A 24783-nucleotide genomic window follows, 5' to 3' on the forward strand; every position below is an offset into this window, starting at 1 on the left:
TTATGTCATGAAATTTTATGTGGTTAATTCTTTAAGTGAGAGAAATAGACCCCTCCATCTAATTTAAATGACCTTTTCTGGTTGTAGTATCTGGACTTTTGACCACCATGTTAGAAAATAATTGACCAAGAGCCAGTGTCTTCTGATCATCCAGGTACATATCAAGTCTCTATACTAACTAAAAACAAACAAACAAAAAACTTTGAAAATATAATTGCTTTATTTCATCTAATGTCAAATGTCTCAATTATGTTACTAAATTTTCAAAAGTTTAAAATCATAAGTTTAAAAATTAACATCATCAAGGAATCATTATTATTTAGGTATATTACTATTATCTTGGATATGTTTTTCAAAGACTGCTTGCCCTTTTAAGATATATACTACAATTTTTTCCAAGTTAAATAATATGCTTCTGATACTTTCACCAAAATAATCTGGGTTTAGGGTTAGCCAGAAATTGAAACTGAATAAAGGAGAAAAGGGTGATTCATCATTTTAGTCTTTCTTTGTGTACATTTGACACTTTTCTTAATAAAAGGTGTTTTAAAAAATTATTGCTCAGTGGTTGAGCATCGACCTGTAAATCAGGAGGTCACTGATCGATTCCTGGTCAGGGCACATGCCCAGGTTGCAGACTCAATCCCCAGTAGGGGGCATGCAAGAGGCAACCAATCATTGAATCTCTCTTGTCATTGATGTTTCTCTCTCTCTCTTTCTCTCTCCCCTTCTCTCTAATATCAATAAAAATATATTTTTAAAAAATTAATGTTATTGATAAAGTGGAGAAAACAGACTCAATTTTTATGTATAATATTTTCATCATTCAAATTTTAGTTTAGATGTATATCTCAGGAAAAAATACACAGACAATAATTACAACCCCACAGATATAATTGAATCTCAAACTAACTCATTATGTAGCATTTAATGCTACAAGAAATGCTGTTGTTTCTATTGAACCTTTTTATTTAATTCAATTTTATTTCAGTAATAAAATTAAATTCCAGTTCTTTTTGGTAATTTTGAAAGATAAAAATCTGTGAGTTTTTACAGTTAGATCTGAAATAAATGCCAGCAGAGGATTAAAATTTGAAATAATGCTGTGGTAAAATAAAAAAGTCAAGGTTACCAAGCTATAGGTGAATTTCCTTTATAACAAAGAAGCACTTTTATACCATTATCAACCTGCATGTCCAAAAGCAACCAATGAAAACCAGATCCATCAACATTTCATATTCAAGAATCAAAAGCAACCTAAACATTTTCATTTAAAAGCCAACTCTTCTCCCTATTTTCTCTTTCTTTCAAGTATATCATTCTTTTTAGTTGAAGCTCCAAATTTTTCATACTCTATAATTTCTTCTTTTATTCTAAGTGACTTCATCAAATCATTTACCGTGTCCAATAGATTCTTTGAAAAATTACCCCTCCTTACGAATTCCCCCAATTTTCCCAAAGCAGATCCCCTTCATATTTACAGATGCCTATTTGTTCTTCCCTAGCATTTATCAGAGTTGATAACATTTCTTAGCTCCAAAAAACTGAAACTTCCATAAGGGTGGGGTTTTTGTCTTCTTTGTTCCTCACTGTATTCCCAGTACTTAGTTACGTCTCTATTTTGGAAGAGAGAAGAAAGAAAAGGGGGTGACGGAGAAGGGAAGTTAGAAGGACAGGACAGGAGAAAGGTGGGAAAGGTAGTAAAGAGGCGGGAGGAAGGGACAAAGAGAGAGAAAGGACGTAGGAGAGGAGAGAGGAGTGGAAGGGAGAAAAAAGGAGGGGAGGGGAAGAAAAGGATAAGGAGGGGAGGAGGGGACCGGGGAAGAAGGGGAGATTCTTTGCATTCTGTTCCCACGGTCACTACCTGGAATCATAAACTCAATATTCTCTGGACCTTACAAATATCTAATACAACATCTTTTACAATCAACCAAAACTTTAATATTGTGAAAAATTCCCACCAAGTTGTAGCCCAACTATGTTTGAATTCCTGCAATAAAGAGAAACTCACTACCTCACAAAACAATTCATTCCATTGGCAAGAAACTCAAATCATTTGAAAGTGTTTTTCCCCAAAGGAGCCAAAGCCTCCCTCTCTGTAGATGCCACTCTTTAGTCCTGATCCTAAGATGTGGAAATACACAGGCACACAACTAATTTTTCTTCCAGAAGAGAGCAGTTCCTAATTTTGAACAGTAGGATGATAACCATGTCTCTATTGAACTTATTCATCTCAAAGCTAAACATCACAGCCATTTCTCATGCAATGGCTCTGAGTTATGTGCTCATCTTGGTCAGTTTCATTAGTGTATATTCATTTGATCAATATGTCAAAGTGTGGCTTCCAGAACTGCTAATAGCACTTTAAGTGTGGCATACCCATTATCAGTAAATGAATGGTGCTCAGAGGAAACAGATGCACCCCAACAGTCCTCACTCCCATTTTATGCATTTTAACTAATAACATATTGATTGATAAGTCTTTAATTACCATTGCTTTTTTGTCATCAATGTCTACATTCTCTTATTACTTAAATTAGACATCTAGCTTGTTTATCTATCTCTAATCCATCCCTCATTCTAACATATGTAGTCAGGTAAATATTTTTCTAACACAAGCTTAATTGATCATTTCTCTGGTCAAAATGGGTCAATGGTTACAATGACCACAATTGAAATCAATGAATTACTGAACTTTATTGGAGCCCTTACAAATCATGCTTCCACTCTTAATTTTGCAAATTACCATGAAGTGTTGTCTAAACTTCTCTCACTAGAAAAGGACAAAGGTACATCCTTCATTCCGCTAAGTCTGAGTATAATATATCTAAATTCATTTTCATTTCCTTGTGAGGATTTAAAATTTACTCTGCATATTACCTGTACACCTTGCACTGGGATATAAATTTCTGAGAAAAGAAATGGTATCCACAACCTTGTTCTATGGACCTTCCAAGAATTACTGGACACGCCTCTCCATGATTCTGCCATTTTTAATGCCATACTCATTATCCTGCATAGTATTAATATAGACAAAACTCCAATCCTTATGTAATCACTGCTGACAAACTCACAAAAGGATAGTAAGAGGTGTCTTTGCATTCTTTCACCTTACTGGAGTCCCTTTATTTGGTATCATAAGCCACAACCTGGAAAAACAAAGCTCATTCTCAATACATTTACATGAGCCCAGTTTTCTATTCTCCTTGTTCACATGCCTCAGCACAGTGTGGCTCCATCCTAATCCCCGATTTACAAATATACCTTTACATGTCACTCTGCTCCAGGAAGACCAAAGATCCCTTTGCTTCCCCCAAATAAAATGACCATTTTCATGCTAACTCCTATCCAGCATTCACAGACTACTCCACCAACTTACTATTGCTTTATCTGGAAGCTTTAAAACTTCTAAAACTATATTTTGCTGTTCAGTTGAACTATTCATGCTTCATTAACTTGGGTTTATATGTTTATTTTGGAATTTTTCAATTACTCTTTAAGACTGTAGATTTCTCCAGGGCAATAATCATTCTCCCTTCTTTATAAATATCTCTAGTGCCTAATAAAGTGCTCTGCAAGCAGCAGGTAATAAAAATATGAATGAAAAGTAAACTGAAGGAAATAGCTGAGAACATTCTAAAAGGCTCATAGCCAACCTCTAAATTTATGAGAAAAATAGGAAGGAAAAATAAATAAATGATAAACAGAGATGATTTCCATGAAACTAAAATATTACTTATTCCAAAGAAAATCAAGCATCACATCTCTCTTAACCAATAAATTCAGAGAACTAAGGAACTCAGTGGTAAGAAGGAAGATGTAAGACTACCCTAAGTTTCATCATCTAGAAAATTAATTCAATTAATTGTAGCCCTTTCCAAGATGAAAATTCCAATAGAATGCTAAAAAAACCAAACAAACAAAAATACTATAAATTATAATGTCTCCACCAGGACTTTTGCTTCTATGCCTTTCCATAATTAAGTAGGCCATATGTCTAAAGCATTTGTATTCACCTTATTATAGAAAAGAACATTAGGGTTTGTTTTTCCAATAACATGTAATTAATCTTACAAATGACTAAATGCATGACTTATTATAAATTTAAATTGATTCTGAAATCCTGGCAGATACATTTTCTACATTGTTAACAATAGGAACAACAGCCTTAAAACTCTGCCTAAGTCAACTTTTGACCTGGTAAATTAAGAGACACAGCCATCACCACAAAATATAACACTACCTTCAGAAACTGAGTCAGTGCTATGGCTCATTTGTGTATTAATATTACTATTAACAGTAACCACCACTTATTAGTTCTGTCATATAACCCTATGCAGTTACTATGCTTCCCTCCATTAAAATATAAGGGGACTCCAACTTCAATAACTTGCTCAAGGATATACAAAGAGAAAACATTAGTTTTAGGATTCAAACCCAGGACCAAGGCCCATCTACCTTCAAACTCTGAGTTCAACTTCTTTTGCCATATGACATCCTTTCAAAATAAGTTTGGACTGCAAAGGGGAAGAGGGTAGAAGAAAAGGCTTAAGATTTGCTGAGTAATTGTCACTGGCTGGGATGCATAGAAAAATGGACAGATAGACGGATGGATGAATGCATTAAAAAAGTAGGCAGATAGATAGATAAATTTAATTTTTATAATGACTACGTGAAAAAGTTTATCATCCTCATTTTATTGAGCAATAACTTGATAATTTACATAGTCAACATCCCTAACCTAGAAATGATGGAACAGAAAATAAAATGTTCCTTATGTGTCTGATGTTTCAAAACGCTGCCTCTCTTCACTCTACCATGTGGCCTCATAAGCAACAAAGGAGGGGAGAAATGATCTGAAGCCATTCAGCCCAAAAGCCAAAAATGGCAAAATCTGTGTCCAACTGATATCCCTACATTTCAGTCAAACTAGTGCAGGAGAACGGGAAACCTTACTGTCAGTCCAAATACATTAAAAATAACAGTCATGAGAATCTCATTCTTGTATTAAATAGTGCAAGAGCACATGCATTTCAGAAAAAGATGTATTCATATGCACCATATTTTATGAGAATTTGCAGATTTTAAAAGGCATAATATTGCCTAGTTGCCAGGATTTTTTTCCACTTAGCATCCTTCAGCTCAGTTGAAGATTCTGGAAAACACTTTCACCACTTTATGAACCATATGTAGAGTTTGATTCTTCTCCAATTTTTTTTTTTATTTGTTATTATCATCATCGGGGAGGATTACATCTCATCTACTTAGCTGCTAGAATGAAGATTTCAGTTTGGAGGAGAGCCGATTTCTTAGGGGGAAAAAAAAGTTAGCTGCTTCAGGCAACAGTCCTTTTGATCTGCTCATTAACACTTTTCAAATGCTCGAGTGATGTGGGCATTCTTTGCGCTAGAAAATGTCAGCACGGGAGCCTGCAGCCAGCTTGATGCAATCATATGTTCTGATATTCAGAAAAGAGTGAAAAGAACTGTCAACAGTGAACTGCACTGAATTAAAAAAGATACTGTAGAGCAACTGTAGATCAAGAACTATTTCAGAACTGATTCTTGCCAATGACAAAAACAAATGCCCAGTTTATCAGCAATGTCATCTAAGTGTCTGGGAGCCCATAGACAATAGAGAAATCATTCTTACTGGCTACAAAAATTTGTTTAAAAATATAAGTGGGTCTTCCTTTCATTCTCCCATCTCTTTTTGATAAGATCAGAGAGCAAGTGTAGTTCCTCTCCTCTGAAGTGCATAAGCACAAAGGCTCTTACATTGCTGTTGGGAAGTCCTTCTCTAAATCTCACAAGATTAGATGCTTTCAACATCCAGACCAAAATGAGATCTGGGTTACTTCATCCTGCCTTTCCTTTCATTTCATTTCCTTTCCTCTTTGACAGATTCATCAATGGTCAAAGATTGATTGGTCTGACTCAGTTGATTGGGCATCATCCCGACAACAGAAAGGTTGCTGGTTCAGTTCCCACTCAGGGCACATGCCTGGATTTCTAGCTCAATCCCCAGTAGGGGGAGTGCAGGAGACAAGCCAATCAATGTCTCACAGTGATGTTTCTCGCTCCCTCTCTCTTCCTCTCTCTTCCTCTCTGAAAATCAATAAAAATCTTTAATAAGGAAAGGATTCTTACTAGCAACAAATAACTGGTAGGAAGTCTGGTCAATGACTAGTCATTTAAAAATGCCAAATGAGGACTGGAAGGAAGTGTGAGAGTGTATTCTGCCAGCAGTTAAGTAAAGGTGCTGCTGTCAAGGCAAATAAACTAGGACCAGGAAGAGTTTGGTAGCCTGTTTTGTACATGATGCTCTGTTGAAAAACATCACCATGGAAGCAATGAGTATTAACATCACACTCTATTTCAAGGGGGCAACCAAACATAAATCATTTTAATTAATGGTGCAAGGAAGGCATATTAAAATTTAAATTACTTCTACTTTATTGTGCATTCCAAAAAAAAAAAATGACCAAGCTGCTCTTAAAGTAACTCAATAAAGGCACCACGAGACCTCCTCAACAATAAAAAACAAGTGAATGTGGAAGCGTTATTACTATTTACAAAAAACAGCACAGCTGTTGCTGGCTAAGAAAATGATTCCTTAGAGCTCCAGTCAGATATATCCTCGTCATGAAAGTTCAACTTACTTATAAACAAGGTGGGCTTTAAAAAGATAACTTTTTAAATGGTTTTTAAAATTAAGATGCATGAGATCTTTATGTAATGTCTGAAATGCACTAAGGGAAATGAGTATTCCCTTGCAGATGGAGAACTTTGGCCAAGGACACCAGAGCAGAGTGAGCATGTATTATTTCCAGTATATTCAGATATTTGCAGCTGTAGAACACACTCTAATTGACAACACTCCAGAAAGGCTTTGTTTGCCACCTCATTAGCCTTACATCTGTAATCCTGTGGAGAGTCTGGTTATTCCAAATGATGCAACTGTGGGACCGTCATTTCTGCCATCCTGATAGTACAACAAATCTGCCGTAAACCCAACATGCCTTCTAAGCTAAACAATGATGAAAACATCCACATTTTCCGTTATCTCACTCATGATTCAAGACATAAGTTTATTTTTTATCTTTCCTGTCCCATTTTTTTTTAAATTCAAGGAAAAAGAGAGGATGCTGTTGATGTTTTCGTTAAAGAAAAGCAGTTGTAAAAGACGATGTGAGGATACTCAATGAGCAGGATACAGACTCTTAACAGATGGTGAGAAATAACTTCATACAAAAACGAGAACTTTTCCCCTTATGGAATAGTTTGCAAACTCAACACACTCCATAATTCACTATTGGTAGTGCCCCAAAATGTCAGCTTTGCATGAGGGCTCTTTTGTTGTGATTATTACTAGATAAAGTTCTCCAAATATCATTGATTTAGATTTCTATTTGTCATGGACAGCCCAGGCACAGAAAAGACACTATTCTGCAACATTTTAAATGATATCATTTCTCTTTTAGTCTTGAAAATACTCATTAAAATAAACTGAAAGATTTAAAATTTTTAAATAGTCTCATATTAAAAGCATCTTGGCTGTCCAGATTCTATTGCATGTTTTGTTTTGTTTTCTTAACCTTTTCATCCTAAGCCCCTCAGAGGCAATCTGGTGAGCCTATGGAAACCCTTCTCAGAATAATTAAGCTAAATTAAAATACACAGAATCTAAAGAAACCAAATTATATTAAAATATAATTATCAAATGTGTAAAAAAAACCTAAATCTTTTATATAGAAATATGTTTCTTTATTAGTTCACTAAATAATGAACTTCAATGGTTGATCTATGAACCCACCTAAGTCACCCTGGAAAAATCTCCCTATCTCAACATTCTTAATTTAATCACATCTACCAAGTCCCTTTCACCGTAGAAGCTAACATTCAGTGTACAGGGATTAAGACCCAGATAACTTCAGAGATCATTAGCCAGCCTACCACACAGGGCTTTCCAAACTGCACTGATCCCGGGATATCTCAGCCCTCCTTTCCCTCAGGCAGGATGGCCACCACTGAAGTCGGACAGCCACTCTTATAGGAGTCCTCAGGCATAAAAAAATAAACAAACTGAGAATCACTGTCTAAGATATGAGTAACACTGTCATATTTGAGCTATTATTATACATGAAACTGTAATTTTTAAACAATGAACGATCAAATCATTTCATAAGATATTCCCATTAAATATGAAACCACTGACTGAAGAAGGTGTGACAAATATTAAGGCCTCTGTTCGGGCTTTTCCCGCAGGCTCTCTATCCTGATAAGCGTTTCTGAGCACGTGACTCCCTAAGAGGTGAATCACAGACATGATGTAAACCTGCCCAGAGGACAGACGCACCTTTAAATCTCTACCACTGATACTTAAAACACACTCAACCAAAAAGACAGCTGTACGACACCAAGCCGAGAGAAATGCATTTCTCACCCCATTAAAAAGTAATGTCACTGCTAACAATCGACAATCGAAGTCAAACTGGTCCCTGATAAGTTAATGCTAAGAATTATTTAAATAACCACATTCTAATTCCAGCATTGCACATGTGTCTTCTGTAAAAGGAACAAAGTAAAATAAAGTTCCTGCAGTTATACTACAACACCTGATACACTCAACATTTTTTTCCCACAAGGTTAGTCTTCTCTGCCCCTGGTTTTCCATCATCTCTTCATGTTTCCCTAGCTCACTTAGCCTCTATGTTATTCTCCAACTCTCCACACTTTGTTAGAGATACTTTGCTGCAACCATTTCTAAGATGCACTACCTGTCACTGGCTTCCCATTTCAATTGTTGATGGAACTACATTGGATGCAGACTTAACCCCCTGAGGACCAGACCTCTAACCAAGCAACAAGCAAAAGCTTCTTTCAGGGGATTATACTGATCAGACCTCTCCAGTGGCTTCTCCTCATGCCCAGGGAGAGTGCAAACTTCCTAAAAGACAGAGGAGGTCCTCCCTAACGGGGTTCATGGCTACATCCCAAGCCATCCTTCCCCACTCCCTGCCTCTGGCACCCTAGGCCTCAACCTCGGCCTTCCCAAAGCAGGCCAGCATACCTAGTAATTCTGCACACACTTCACCGGAAATGTCCCCCACCAACTGCCAACAACTTATTCATTATTCAAAGCCCAGTTTGGAGTCAGCAGCTTAGCCAGGTTCCTCTAAAATAGCCCCTTCACTCTAGCAATTCCCTCTTCCTTCGTGCTCTTACTGTTTACACCTGTGCTACTGAGGCACTTTTGACCCTCCATTGACATTTTACCCACAGTTCTGTGTTTTCATATTAAAATATGTTTTCATATCATATTATCATCATTTTTGTGCAGACACACCCACTCCCCAGTTCCCAGCCCAATACTGGAACTTATTAGATTGCTAAGAGCTGAATACAGAATTTTGCCTTTAGCTTCTCTCTGCTTTTAAACCTTACTTTAGGAAATATTAGCTGTGACTCATTTATACCGAGATCTAAGGGTCAGCTCATACACAGGGCTAACTGCTCTCTCAGTCTATATTTCTAAATGTAAACTAAAACTGGTTCTCTCTGGTAAATAAGCTCCAGAAATTAGCAAGCGTTCATGATTGGCAGCCAACATGTCCTGAAAACACACCTTAAAGGTGCCCTAAGCGGGGCAGAAGGAAATACACTATGTGCTTTGCGATCTGCAGAGTCTCGGGATCAAAATAGATCTATTTTCACGACCAAAATGACAGTGGAAACCTCCTTGGAGCACATCCAGCAAACTCCCAAAGAAGCTTGCTTCAGTTTTTGCAAGTATCTTTAAAAAACATATACTTTGACACTTGTGAGCCCTCTGGCCAATAATAGAGGAAATTGCAAAGTAATGAAGAAAGGAAATCCAGCACTGCAAAATTTAAAATAAAAAAGCAAGGAGTTTAAATCACTTTAGGGCACATTTATGCTTTGTAAATTTGAGACTCAAAAATGCTAGCCGCCCTACAATAGTGGTATCTAGGAAAATCAAGATTAAAACAGGAAGCTGTTTGTGCACAAACTGCTACGGCAGGAAACTGATTAGTTCAGCAAAGAGGCAGGATGCTTCTTGTCTCTACTGTTGTTTAGTTCTGTATCTTCTCCATGGGCCAATGGCTCTGACGTAAAAGACTGTAAAGCTGCCTCGTGAAAGCCGACTGAAGTACAATGAATAATGAATGCAGGACTAATACCAAAAGCACTGCCGGATGTTGCTGAAATCAGTCAGCGGAGACGAGAGGGAAAGGCAGTCTAGTAATAGTACGTAAAACAATACTGTGATCTATGGAATACAGAGCTCTAAATGATGTGCTGCTAATAAAAGGGACACTATCAAAATTAGTAGGCATGCTTTGAAAAGGTGCTCTTCAGGATAATCTTTTCTATGAAGCCTGAAGAGTCCAAATGGGATTGCTTAAAATCTGCCAGTATTTACCACTCAACATTCTACCCTGTGGTTGGCAGAATTACAGCCCCACAATGATGTCCACACTCTAATTCCCTGGAACTGTGACCAAATTGCCTTACAAGGTAAAAGGAACTTTGCAGATGTGATTAAGGTTAAAGACCTTGAGATGGGAGAATATCCTGGATTATCCTAGTGTCCAACCTAATTTGTGCTGTCCTTAACATTGGAGGTACCATCCCAGCTGCATTGAGAGAGAGGGAGCCGTGACTACAGAAGAGATGCATGGTTGCTGGCTCTGAAGATGGGGGAGGGGTGCATATCTGGCGCTTCGGCCAGATGGGTCATGTTGTGCTGTCTGTTCCTAAAACACATAGATAGGAAGGTACTGACATCAGGCCAGGCCTTGAGATATGGTCTCATGGCCCCTTCCTGGCACTCTGTACTCTCTGTTCCTAGAACACATAGATAGGAAGGTAGTCACTGTAATGATGCTGTACTGTGTCGGGAACTAAGGTTTTGTAACTTTGTGGTTTTTGCAAATAAAAACGCTGTAACTCCTGTAGTCTGGGCTGCAGTTCAGCCTCTGCTTCAGCAGGGTGCTGGACTGTAGCCGCTGCCCATGGAAATCGGTGCTGCAGTTCGGCCTCTGCTTTGGCAGGGTGCTGTAACTGTAGTCGCTGGCCATGGAAGTCGGCGCTGCAGTTCGGCCGTTGCTTCAGCGGGGCGCTGTAACTGTAGTCAGCTGGCCAGCTTAATAAAGGCTCTTAAATTTAAATTCTGAGTCAGTGGTCTATCTCGCTGAGTGAACCCATAACAACCCCTAATCAATGAATGTGGGTGTCGTCTGAAAGCTGGAAAAGGCGAGGGAACAGACTGTCCTCCAGAGCACTAAGGGAGGAATGTACCCATGCTGATACCTTTTAGCCCAGAGAGACCCATGCTGGATCTGTGATTACATCATGGTTAGATAACAAATATGCATTGTTTTAAGCTAAGTCACCCAATGTGAGGCAATTTAAGACAGCAGCAGTAGAAAACTATTTTACTCCCAGATTCTCTCAGAGGTTTTACCCACTCATGGAACATGATACAAACAAAAACCAACTGGCATAACCTCAAAAGTGACTGTCTAACCGTTCCCCTAACATTTGCACATGACTTATTTCTAAACTGCTTTTCTGAGAAGCAAACAGAGAGGTTCTGAAATAGTAGATCTTTCAAAGAGGTAATGAAAGATTCAATACGCACTTTAAAAAAACACCTGACAACCCGGCCTGCATGGCTCAGTGGTTGAGTATCAACCTATGAACCAGGAGGTCACAGTTCAATTCCCGCTCAGGGCACATGCCCGGGTTATAGGCTTGATCCCCAGTATGGGCCGTGTGGGAGGCAGCCAGTCAGTGATTTTCTCTCATCCTTGATGTTTCTACCTCTCTCTCCCTCTCTCTTCATCTCTAAAATCAATAAAGATATATTTAAAAAAAAACCTGACAGATGATCAACTTCTTTTTTTTTAAATTTATTTATTTATTTATTTTTATTGCTTAAAGTATTACAAAGGGTATTACATATGTGTCCATTCCCCCCCCCCTTGACAGTCCCCTAGCCTCCCCTATCCCCCAGTGTCTTATGTCCATTGGTTATGCTTATATGCATGCATACAAGTCCTTTGGTTGATCTCTTACCCCCCTCCCTCCTACCCCACAACCCTCCCCGGCCTTCCCGCTGCAGTTTGACAATCTGTTTGAGGCAGCTCTGCCTCTGTATCTATTATTGTTCAAAAGTTTATAATGGTCTCAATTATCCATGAATAAGTGAGATCATGTGGTATTTTTCCTTCATTGACTGGCTTATTTCACTTAGCATAATGCTCTTCCAATAAATCCAGTAGAAAATACCATGCAATTTACTTGAAATTCTTTTGTACTTAGTACAAAAGCCTTTATCTCTATGACCTCCTTTACCTTCCTCTTCCCTTCTTCCTCCACACCTGATTTTGAAATATTTTTGAGATGAAGTTTTACAATAAATATTTATTGGCATGCATTTTTCCTAGAATTTATTAGTGATAAAAATGATTGAAGTTCAATTTGCTAATTGAAACTTTGCTCTTGGTGAACAATGTAGTGTTGATTCACATTCCAAGTCTTATTTATATCTCACTGGTTAAATAAGGAGTAGCTAAAAATCCTTACTCACCACTTTGCAGCAAAGAGGCCAAAACCACCACATCAAACCGATGCCCAAGAGCAGCAGTAACACCAGAATGGCAATGATGGCTGCAATCCCATTAGACTGGAGGAGGAATAAAACAAAAGCAAGATGGTCAGCGAAGCTAATGGTCAAGTCCTTGTGGACGAAAGGGGGCTACAAAGTAAGCTCAGGGGAGGCCTGCGTGATGAGCCTGCAAACTCAGAGACTGAGAGTAATCACACAGGATGGTCTGAACATAAAAATCCTAAGCAAAAACAGGTCAAGGCCGGCAGTCACGTCGTAGGACTGCACCTTCCTTGACAAAGGTCAACCTTTATCTGAAGTGAGCCTGTCTATTGTTATTAACTATCCTGTGTCTCTGTTTTATCCTGTCCCAGCGATATCCCTGTTTTGCTTTCTGCTGCCCCCTTAATCTACCAACAATGGATTTCATGTAACTGTCCTTAGGTCTCCTCCTTTGATACTTTTTTGTTTGTTGTGGCATTTTTGTTTGTTTGTGTGAAAAATTCTAGTGAATGTCCATCCCCCCCTCCCCACCTTTTTTTAGAGAGAGGAAGAGTGAGAGATTCCTCACATTGATGTTTCTCAATATCTTTCCCTTCCCCTCTCTCTAAAAATCAATAAAAGCATATCCTCAGGTGAGGAAAGGAAACACTCTCAACAGGTATGAATGATTCTTATGTCTATACCCGATACACATTTTTTTTTAAGGAAACACCAGAAACCAATAAAGGAAGCATAATAATGTCAAACCAGATTTCTATTCCTTTAAATTCTTTAAAGTATATAAATTGCTTTATATTCTATTTCATATATGTTATAATAAGGCAAGTAATAATAAATATAAAATCTCCCAAAGTGCTAGAGATTGTTTTAAATTATGCCTTAAAGGAATGTAAAACAGAATCAGTATTTGGGTTACAGGAATGGTCTCTATGATCCTTATCTTTTGCCTCTGGGAAAGGACTGTTACAATCATGATTACCTCTAGGCAGAGTTTATGCAGAATTTCCCCAGACCTTTTGAGGATGGAATACTATTTACTTCATATATTTAATGATAGAAGAGATGAATATCAACAATCACCAAGGAGAAAAGTTAACAACAGTGGTTCTTGTTGGCAAATGCTATACATGCACCAATGCAAGCATGCAATCTCGTGCATTCACGTATCAGACAATCTCTCACGGCAGCTCGAACGCTCTCCCCACAGAAGCCACAGCAGTGTTCTTTTACTTTCTAGTGTAGAGTTCCTCCAGCCCAAAGGCCCTTCGCTGGGCTCTGCCTCTAACCCCCTTCCTCTAGCAACCACCTGTTCATCCTACAAGCGTAACTGCAGTCACGACCCCAGGAAGCCTTTGCTGTGAACTCTAGGAAGCAGGGCTATTTCCAGCCCACTGACCAGTGGCTACTCCATGCGAGGCTACTTACTGAGAAATGGCCTCCAAAGAAATAAGGTTGCAACATCCACAAACACAGAGAAGAATGCTGACTGAATTTTTAGTGTAAAGCTACAGGTTCCCAGGGGGCAAGGTGTCTCTACCTAACCCATTCTGTGGGATCCCCAGTAATAATGTTTCATTTTGTTTTTTAAGGGAAAGAACTCAGGGAAGAAAAAGAATAAATCAATACACTGTCTGGATGAAAACATTGTAAGGCACTTCATAAGGCAGATTTGCAGAGATACATCTTCTGGCATTCCAAACAAATCAGTAGAAGCTCAGAAGTCAGGGTGAGAGCCACATTTATCCCAACAGCTGATAGACCGAGAGGTTGGGGGTAGGGCAGAGGACCTACCAGTATGGGTCTTAGAATGGCATTGTATTAAAGGTACTGAAAAATAGAGGCCCAGAGAAATTAAACAGTTTGCTTAATATTAGATCTTCATACTAATCCATCAAATAAGAAAGCCAGTTGTTCCTGAAGCAACAAACTCTGTGGAAAAGTCAGACTATTATATCTCTCTCAGAAAATTACTTTGCCCATTAACATGTTTAAAGCTCTGGTTTTGTAGAAAAAAAAAAGTCCAATTTAATATTGGCACAGAAGCCTTTGTTTTTTCTCATAACATTTTCACTAACCTACAGGTCCAGGAATTCCTAGAATCCACTTTGGAAAATGTTAGCATTGACCAAATAGAGACTTTCTGATGTTTAAGCAAGAATGGTAGTAGCATATAATCAGAACATTTTATAATGGAATTGGAAGTGTAAGACATAGTGACCTATGCACAAAAAGAGATAATAATCTTTATGTAAACAGTTATTTGCAAATAACTGGAAAAAAGAGGAAAAGGTAGTTTTCAAAAGTATTAGCAAGGAAGTGCTAGTCTTTTACTCGGTTAATCTGAAAAAACTTGAAATGTGTCATTTCCTGATCACCTGTTAATATCACAGAGAAATGCAAAGCAAACGAGATTCTAGATAGTGGCTTGGAAACCGTTCCAAAACAAATCAATTTTCAAAGATATTTATTATTAGCAGGCTTTCAATTTCAATAAATCCATTACAAAATAACTTTTAAAACAATTCTCAGGGGATCTGGGTGAAAAACATGAAAGGGTTCAGAAACACAAATTGGTAGCTACAAAACAGTCACAGAGATGTAAAATACAGGATAGGGAATATAGTCAATAATATTCTAATAACTATGTACGGGACCAGGTGGTTACTGGAAAATCAGGGGGAACACTTTGTAAAGAATATGAACGTCTAATCACTATGCTGTACATTGAAAGTAATATAAAATAATGTAAACTGAAATTAAAAAATAAAATTTTTAAAATAAATAATTCTTAGGGCAGCATAGACCATAAAACATTAACTAACTTCAGAAATTTTCAGAAAAAGATTTAGAATCAAGTACACATGAACATTTAAAACTGTCATTTGTTTTCTAATTTTTTTTATCTGGATGGAAGAGGGAATAACCATGGGAGCTACTTCTGTAACTGATATTAGGTTACAAACGAACCAAAACAGACACCACCAAAGTATCACTTAGAATCCTTGATCATTTCATTTAATTTCTCTTTCAGAAAACAAAAATAACTAGAAAACGTGACACCCACACTATCTTCACAGAGCTTTTCCATCTACTATCAAACCATTCTTAAGGCACTCAAAAATGTTCTTACATGGTATTTACCATAAAAAATAATTTAGCATCTATACTAATAAAAGAATAATATGCCAATTAGACCCGGAGATCTTCCGGAGACCTTCCAGATGTCCTTCCGGACAAAGCTGGGGGCGTGGCCAGCCTGCAAACCACCCTCAAACGGCCCTCAGCCCCCCACCCAGGCAGGTCACGCCTCCCAGCAGGGACCCTAACCCCAATGGGAGTATGGCCAGCCTGCAAACGGCCATCAGCCCCTCACCCAGGCTGGCCATGCACCCCAGCAGAGACCTCCCCACCCTGAAGGGAATGTGGTCAGCCTGAAAACAGCCATCAGCCCCTCATCCAGGCTGGCCAGGCACCCCAGTGGGGACCCCCACTCTGAAGAGGGGGCGGGCAGCCTGAAAACAGCCATCATCCCCTCATCCAGGCTGGCCCGGCACCCAAGAGGGACCCCCACCCTGATCCGGGACCCCCTTCAGGGCAGACAGCCAGCCCCCACCCATGCACCAGGCCTCTATCTATACTAATAAAAGACCATGCTAATTAGACCAGGATACCTTCCAGACAAAGCCATGGTGGCAGGGCCAAGGCAGAGGGGATTAGGGGCCATCAGGCCAGGAGCGGGGGGCAGCTGGGGGCGATCAAGCTGGCAAGGAGGGGAAGCTGGGGGTGAGCAGGCCGGCAAGGGGGGGCAGTTGGAGGTGAGAAGACTGGTGGGGGGGTGCAGTTGGGGGCGAGCAGGCTGGCAGGCAGAGTGTTAGGGGCAATCAGGCAGGCAGGCAGGTGAGTGGTTAGGAGCCAGCAGTCCTTGATTGCAAGAGGGACATCCCCGAGGGGTCCCAGATTGGAGAGGGTGCAGGCCGGGCTGAGGAACACCCCCCATGCACGAATTTTGTGCATCAGGCCACTAGTAAAAAGACATCTATGCATCTAGCAATTTATTCATCTAGAGTTAGGAAGAATGAAAATATAAGCTCCACGTTTGGCCATTGATGTATCCTAAACATCTAAATAACCATCTTCACATAGAAAGAGGTGTGTGGCGGGGGGTGGGGTAGGAGGGAGATAAGTACGTTATAGAAATTTTCCAGGCAAATATTAAAGTTCTCTTAAAACCAAAGAAAATAATTCAAATATACATCAGGCTACTTGGGGAAATACTCAAAGGACATCTTTATACACAGAATTCTAAACATTCATGAAAAATCATGCAACTCTTCACAGGTTTGCTTATGCTCAGGTTTAAAATCTAAGCAAACAGAAAAACAATGTCAAAGCTGGGGTATCCTATGGAAGAAATGCTGTCAAATGTATAAATCCATGATCCCACCTTCAAATCTAAGGGCTTGTATAAGGTACATCCAGCCTGGGACTGCTCGTGTATGGAATGAGTCTGGCATGAGACCTCTCCTGCATGAGGGACTAGCCATAGCACCCACGGAAGTTGTTCATTGGCTGTGCTATATAGCTTCAAAAGGGTTCTCTGAACATCTGGCTTCCTTTCTTAGAATTCAAATGTTGTGTTCAGAAATAAGGATATGCAACCAGGGGGTATGGACCTGCTAAAAGTTTAGTGGTTAGTTTTTTTTCTATGAATGTGTTATGAGTATGAAATTCAGAAAATGATGCTGACAGAATCAGAAGTAGATGGGCTGGGCATGATAGGCAATTAAAATTCTTGATTTTCCCTAAAAATAAATGTCCCTATTAGGAACAATTGACAAAACACTATGCATGTCTAGATGCAATATACATTTAGTATGACAGTATTATCTCAACTGATTCCAAAGATTTGTCTACACTAAATAAAAATACACACCTTCTAAAGACCTACAGACCTATTCTTTTTCATATTTGAGCTAAGCATGATAGAACGTAGGTCAGAGGAAGCACAGAATTTCAGATAACCTGGACTTGCTGTAAATGTATGAAACCCAGCTCTGGATTTCTGGTCCCAGACATTAGCTCAGTTAACTGTATACAAGTTCAGACATTCCCAGTTCCTTTGTTTTGATTTCCCAGAGCCACTATCAGTGCATAAAAGACTTCAATCATGAAAGGGAAGTCATTTCATTGTTCACATACTTTATAAACAAATTAAGGAGAGGTCAAATAGATAGACTTCATTCCTATGAGCAGATAACATGCTGCAAACTGAAAACTTAGAGTCAAAGGGAACTAGATATGCTAACACAGATTTGTATCATACGCAGAACCTAAATGCCTCTCACTTCCGGTTGGGCATGCTTCTGTTTCAATGGCACATGGTTAAACAGGTACCAAAGTTACAAAGTTAGACACGTCTTCATGAAGCCCACAGGTTAGTTGGAGAGACAGACCTTGAAAAAATCATTACAAATGTGAGTATATAAGGAAACTACGACAGAAACATGTCAAACTGCGAGCTAACCTGGTCTAAGGTTCTGAGAGGACCTCCTTGAGGATCATAAGAAAGCCCAGGTAGGGAGTGGTGGCAGAATTAGTGGATTTTTGCAAAAACAAGAAAAAGACAACTTTGGCTAAAGCACAGAGTTTGAGGGACCTGCTAGCACCTGAAAAAGCTGAAGAAGAGATAGGAAACACAAATTTCTAAAAAGTAGTAATTCCTTTTATTACAGAAGGAATTGGTCATTTGTTGAATGACCTTCCAATTGGCCATTTGTTAGAACAATTCTTTCTAACTATAGTTTTGAACAAGTAGCATTTTCAGATATCTAAAAAGGTTAAGGTATACAAGTTAACTGAGCAGTCCAGTCAGCAACTTAGCACCCAGATGTTGGTCAAGGCCATGAGGCCAAAATTCGTTTACTGGTTAACTAGAGCTGTATCAGGATATTGAACTTGATCTTAGGATAGAAGAAATAGAGTTTCTTGTCATCCTGAATACATTACGTTTTTTAACTTTCTCTGCATCTAATTTCCTTTACTTCATTAAAAGCAAGTTATAATGTACAGTCAAAAACTTTGCCAAATATAACTGAAATTCTAGCTAAGAGAATCACAGAAATATAAAAACAAACCAGAGTCACTACCACACTTCCAAAATAACTATGGGAAAGAGGAATCAGTCAAAAATTTCCAAATTCCATGAATAGTTCTAATCTATCTAGAAAATAATCACAGCAACCTTATTAAAAATAAAACAGACACAGAAAGGGGGAAATGGGTCTCCACAATTTTGTCTCCATGAATTTAGAGTTGGGGGGTCATAGAGTATGTGATAATTTCATTTACTGGATTCTTTTGGAATATTCCATATTAGGAATTAGAAAACTGTGGCCCAAAGGTTAAATCAACTCATCTATTTTATTTCATAAGATCTCTGACAAACTCAGAAATTTTTTTTACATGATTACATAGCTGAAAAAATCAAAAGAAGAGTGTTTCATGAAATTCAAATTTCAATGTGCGTATTTGTGTTGAACACAGCAGTGCCCGTTTGTTTATAGAAGTCTATAGCTGCTTTTGCACAACATGGCAGAGTTGAGTAGAAGTGACGAAAGCAGTACAGCCCCAAAGCCTGACATGCTAACTACCTGACTTTTACACACACACACACACACACACACACGTTACCAACCTGTTTTATAAAAATCCATTCGGAACCTGGCTACAAATGGCAGGTTGTGCAGGTGTTCAGCCTGAGAGCAAGACAGCCTTGGGTTCAAGTCTCACGTCTAGCCTTTACTCAATTGGGAAACTGAACAAGTAATTTAACCTCCAGAGCCTCTAGGTCCCAAGTCCGCCCTCTCTCGGCACAGTGGGGGCTGAAATCAGCACATGTTCTGCGCAGCAAACCATGTGCCCCTGCTGAGGGTCGGGTCCACCTAACAGGAAAAGTACCTCCTAACACAGCTGGGGGCAAACTATGACCCGCGGGCCGGATCCAGCCCGTTTGAAATGAATAAAACTAAAAAAAAAAAAAAAAAAAAAAAAAAAGACCGTACCCTTTTATGTAATGATGTTTACTTTGAATTTAGTTCACACAAACACTCCATCCATGCTTTTGTTCCGGCCCTCCGGTCCAGTTTAAGAATCCATTGTGGCCCTCGAGTCAAAAAGTTTGCCCACTCCTGTAACATGTTTACATAAATGTGTACTAACAGTTGAAGGCGGCTCTCTGTTCCTCAGTTTTCTCATCTGTAAAATCAAAGTAATAACCAATCGCCTCTTCTTGAATTTTGAGTATCACATGAAGTCATAAAGGGATTAACTCATATATAGTGCTGAGAACAGTGTCTTGCTTTTAATACATGGTCAGAAAACGCATTCTTGGTATTATTATTCCAAGTGATTCCGAAGAAGAGCAGTGGTTCCAAGGAGGATAGGAAGGAAGTGAGAGGTCAAGACACCCTTAACTGTATTTTTTCAAACAGAGACACATTTAGGAGGCCTTCTGAGATAGAAAAGAAATGACTGCCCAAATACCCTCCACAGGCTCTAGTCTTAAATCTCTTTCATCTAAACCTTAGATTTCCCACATTTAAACTAGATATACAACTACTTTCATTCATTTGTTGAACAAATAATTTTGGTGAATGAGTCCTGTGCAAGGGAGGGGGCAACAAGCAAGGCACAGCCCTGCCATCAACATCTCAAGACCGCTGAGAAAGGCCAGACGTAAACAGGAAATGACAGTTCAGTGACATGAGTGCCTTAACAGGATTAAGCCCGGATGTTCTTGGAGCGCAGAGAGAGGCTTCTGTATCTGTGGGGTTACCACAAGAACTAATCGTTGCTAAAGTAATGGTGTTTTCTTCTGTTTGGTTTTCAAATGCCTGTAAAACCCAAAGTATCACCTTATAATGAGTAACATCACTAAGTGCCTCTCACCTAATTATCACATCTGAATATGCCGGAAAGACTGGATCTCAATGAAATACAATGCCCAGGTATTGTTCATAATATTACCCACTGTCCTCTTGTAAAAATTACTCACCCTGAAGACAACTCACCCTAGTTGCTCAGATCAAAAAGCTTAAAACTATTCTTAATGTCTTTCTCTCACACCCACATCTAATCTGTCCAGGCATCCATTCCATGGGTACCATCTTTAAAAATATATTTAAATCCAATCCAACAACTTCTCACCATCTCCATTGCTGTCTCCATAGTGTAGCCACACTCCCTTTGCCTAGAATTGAATTACGGAAACAGCCACAGAATCGGTCTCCATGTTTCCACTTTGGACCCTCCCTGCAAAGTATATTTTTACATAAGAGCTGGAATGATCCTTTTAAAACATTGCCATAACAGTCACCTTTCAAGTCCCCCTGTTTCACTCAGAAGAAAAACTCAGGTCTTTACAATGACTTACAAAACCTGTCTCCTTCCCTCCACTCCCGCCTACTCATCTCAAGACTCCTACTCCCCGCAACTGCCTCCTCTCCAGAAAACTAACCACCTTGCTCTTCTTTAACTTGCCAGACCCAGTCCCACTGCAGGCTTTGTTCTAGCTGCATGAAACACTCCTCTCTTGAGTGAGTTTCAGGGCTCACTCCCTCACCTTCCTTAAATATTTTCTCAACTCTCTTTTCCATGAAAATTGCTTTGATCCTTTATTTAATATTACAGCTTGTCCCTTCACTCTCCATCTATGACACAACTGATATCCCTTTTTCTGAAATCACCTCACTCTTTCTTTTTCACCTCACTCTTTTTTTTTAAATATATTTTATTGATTTTTTTTTACAGAGAGAAAGGGAGAGGGATAGAGAGTTAGAAACATCGATGAGAGAGAAACATCGATCAGCTGCCTCCTGCACACCCCCCACTGGGGATGTGCCCGAAACCAAGGTACATGCCCTTGACCGGAATCAAACCCGGGACCCTTGAGTCCGCAGGCCAACGCTCTATCCACTGAGCCAAACCAGTCAGGGCTCACCTCAGTTTTAAACCACTTTAAGTCACATTATGTTTTCCTGAGAACTAGGAAGATGTAGAAAGAATGCCTTAAGGCATCTAACTTATAAATGCCAGATGAGTCATTTAGCCTCAGCATCTATGCACACTGCAATCATGCTAGCTACAGGATATAGAAAAGATTTGTTTTCCTGCTTGTGTGAAAAAAGGTGAAAAAAAGAGGGCTGGAGATGCAGAATAGGAAGAAGGATGGAGAAAGAATGTCATTTCAGTGAGCTGAACAGTGAGCTATACCACAAGTGTTTGTAATCTCAACCACATCCGGAGGGTACAGAAAACTTACAGATTGCAACATCCACCAAACCTACAAACTACAACATGAATTATAGGTAAAAGGGGGAATAAAACCAGCTATTTTCAAAATAGAAACAGGTACTGATAGAGCTATCCTTAGGGTATTCATAGCGACCAAGGGCCCATATGCATGCTTGTTTTCCCTTTTGCTTTAATTTACATGTTTTTAGGAAGAAAATATACTTGTAAAAATAATAGCCATCTGATCAGTCCATTTTTGTGTTCTGTTTTCATGTACAACAATCTAATATAAAAATTTTCCATAAACCCCAAACTTTAACTACAAAGAAAACATTATCTTATCAAGGGAGCTTACATTTCAAAACATTGCATGTTAGGTAATATAAATCAACATCTCACTAAAATATAGCTCCAAACTGAGATATTATCAAGCTATCAAAATCAATTCCTTAATCATATGAGAAAGTGCCAACAGTTAAATGGATAAAACAATAGCTCATTCATTAAGATGCACAAATAATTTCAAAAACAGGATAAATGTCATATAGATGTTATAATGCGACCTTCATTACAAAAAAGCACTCTGTTCATGTGTTTAATATTTCAAGAAGAAATGCTTCATTTGGAAATCATTCTCCTAGCTTATTTTTATTTTAAATGAATTTTATAAATATCAAAATAAAATATATACTATCTGAAAATTCCCTTTAAACACAGCCACAGGGATCAAAATAACTTAAACGCTATACAAATTTTTCCTTGTAATGATCTCATTTATTACATATACCTTCTTTACTATAGTATGCTTAACATTGAGGACCCGGAAGTTACTGCTGGATAGAACTATTTTTAAAAGGCAACTTTATGCAAACTTTGTACTTACACATTCTGTGGCTGTGACTACTAATGAGCTCGAGATAACAGATTTTCCTCCGTTAAAGCTCACTGAAACATCAAGAGTTCTGAAATAAAACGAAGAAACAAAAATTAAAAATAAATTTAAAACTAGAATATTATGGGATATTTTTATTTCCTCACATAATTCAAAACTGACCGGAAAGTCTACTTTAAAAGTCCATGCTTTAATCAGCAATTCCAGCTTTTTTCTTTCTTAGTGCCAGTTCCTACTGGACTAGCCAGAGGCAAATTCTGTAAGTGATCTAATTGTTCCTAAAAGTATTAACATAAGCAGAAACATTCAGAAATCCCTGTTATTTTTTACAATAATCCTCTCCTTATCTGGATCTTTACTTAGATAAGTCTATAGTCAACTGTGGTCTGAAAATATTAAATGGAGAATTCCAGAAATAAAAAAAAAAATGATAAATTTTAAAGTGTGTGTTGTTTTGAGTAGCATGATGCATTTCTCACCATCCTGCTCTGTCATCCCTCTGCCCAGCTAATCCATGCTGTAAATGCTCTCCGCCCTTTAGTCACTTAGCCCTCTCCATTATCAGACTGACTATCAATGTATCTCAGTGCTTGTGTTCAAGTAACCCTTACTTTATATAATAATGGCCCCAAAGTGCAAAAGTAGTGTTTTGGATATTCCAAAGGAGAAGTGAAGTGCTCCCTTTAAGTGAAAGGTATGTATATACAGGAAAAACAAATTATATATAGGTTTTGGTACTACCCCTGGTTTTAGGCATCCACTGGGAATCTTGGAATGTATTCCCCATGGATAAGGAGAAACCACTGTAGTTTAAATAAATTAGAAAAAAATTCCTTAATCTGTAAAAGTGATGAGATTTTTTCAGATTCAAAAATCTAAAAAGATATAAAATACCTTTAATTCCCATTTAGCTTATTTTCCCCATCTCTAAACATTACTATCATCACAAGAATCATTAAAGCAAATGTACGAGGTAACATTTTGTTAATCTGGCTCCTATAAAGTGCTATGCTCCAATCCTCATAAAATATTCTAAATTCCAAAAAATAATAGCCAGAAACTATGCCTTAATTACTCTGAATTAGTAGAATTTTGCTAGATTTAAAAGACTTCTTCTCTACACCTTGAATCGAGTGCCAAATATGTTAGTTAAGGAGAGGTAGGATTAAACAGAATAAAGGTGCCGGAGAGGAGAGATGAGAGGTATTATTTAGTGCCTGCTATGTGCCAGATGCTATCATAGACATTACCTCATTTAATCCTTACAATAACTCTTCAATAAGAAGTAGTTCTATAGTTTACAGATGGGGTACATGAGGCCCAGAAATGTTCATTACCTTGCCGAAAGTGATAAAACTAGGACTCTAACAAATTTTGAACTCTTTCCATCATGCTACACATGCTTGATGAAATAAAAGTTCCTAATGTGTTTCTTTTCTCAATGTGAACTTAGTATGGATTTGTACAGAGAGAGAACCACCAGGAAAGTGACTACTATCAAACTTCTTCAAAATTCAGGAATACTCCCATTAATAATATTTCTTGTAAAATATTCTCTCCAAAACATTCTATGTTTAAAACAAAGCTTAGTTAAATCCACAAGAGAATGAGAACTTAGGGTGTTTATATCAACTTAAGTGAACTTCTGAACTATTCCAACGTAGAATGCCAAGTGGCTTACTTAAAAAAGAAAACTTAAACCTAATTGCTTATTCTGCAAAACTGAATGCCATGTTTTATTTTGTTGAAGGCTAAGCACAGTTGAATCCAAAAATAATATTTCCTAGTTCTTAATTCCTCTACTTTAAAGCACGTACCAGGAAGCATGTGACATGACATGGCTTTAGTTTAGGGGAAGATTATTTGATTTATAATAAAGTATGATTATTGCAGGTAATCTTATTGATTCAGTTTTCAAGGGATCCGTGGAACAGTTTTTATTTTACAAGGAAGTTCACTCT

At 38.3% G+C, this 24783-nt stretch overlaps 1 protein-coding gene across 1 annotated transcript in view; it reads right to left on the reverse strand.

The window, feature by feature from the left end:
- The window catches only part of ANTXR2 (anthrax toxin receptor 2), a 137863-nt gene that overhangs the window by 66761 nt on the left and 46319 nt on the right, over positions 1-24783 (reverse strand). Inside the window, exons 11-13 of the mRNA XM_006778224.2 lie at positions 22814-22892; positions 12602-12714; positions 9813-9882 (exon numbers count right to left, since the gene is read on the reverse strand). Of these exons, the coding sequence (XP_006778287.1) occupies positions 9813-9882; positions 12602-12714; positions 22814-22892 (262 nt within the window). The remainder of the gene's footprint in view (positions 1-9812; positions 9883-12601; positions 12715-22813; positions 22893-24783) is intronic.

Source organism: Myotis davidii, unplaced genomic scaffold, assembly GCF_000327345.1.
Source record: "Myotis davidii unplaced genomic scaffold, ASM32734v1 scaffold449, whole genome shotgun sequence".
Lineage (NCBI taxonomy): Eukaryota > Metazoa > Chordata > Mammalia > Chiroptera > Vespertilionidae > Myotis > Myotis davidii.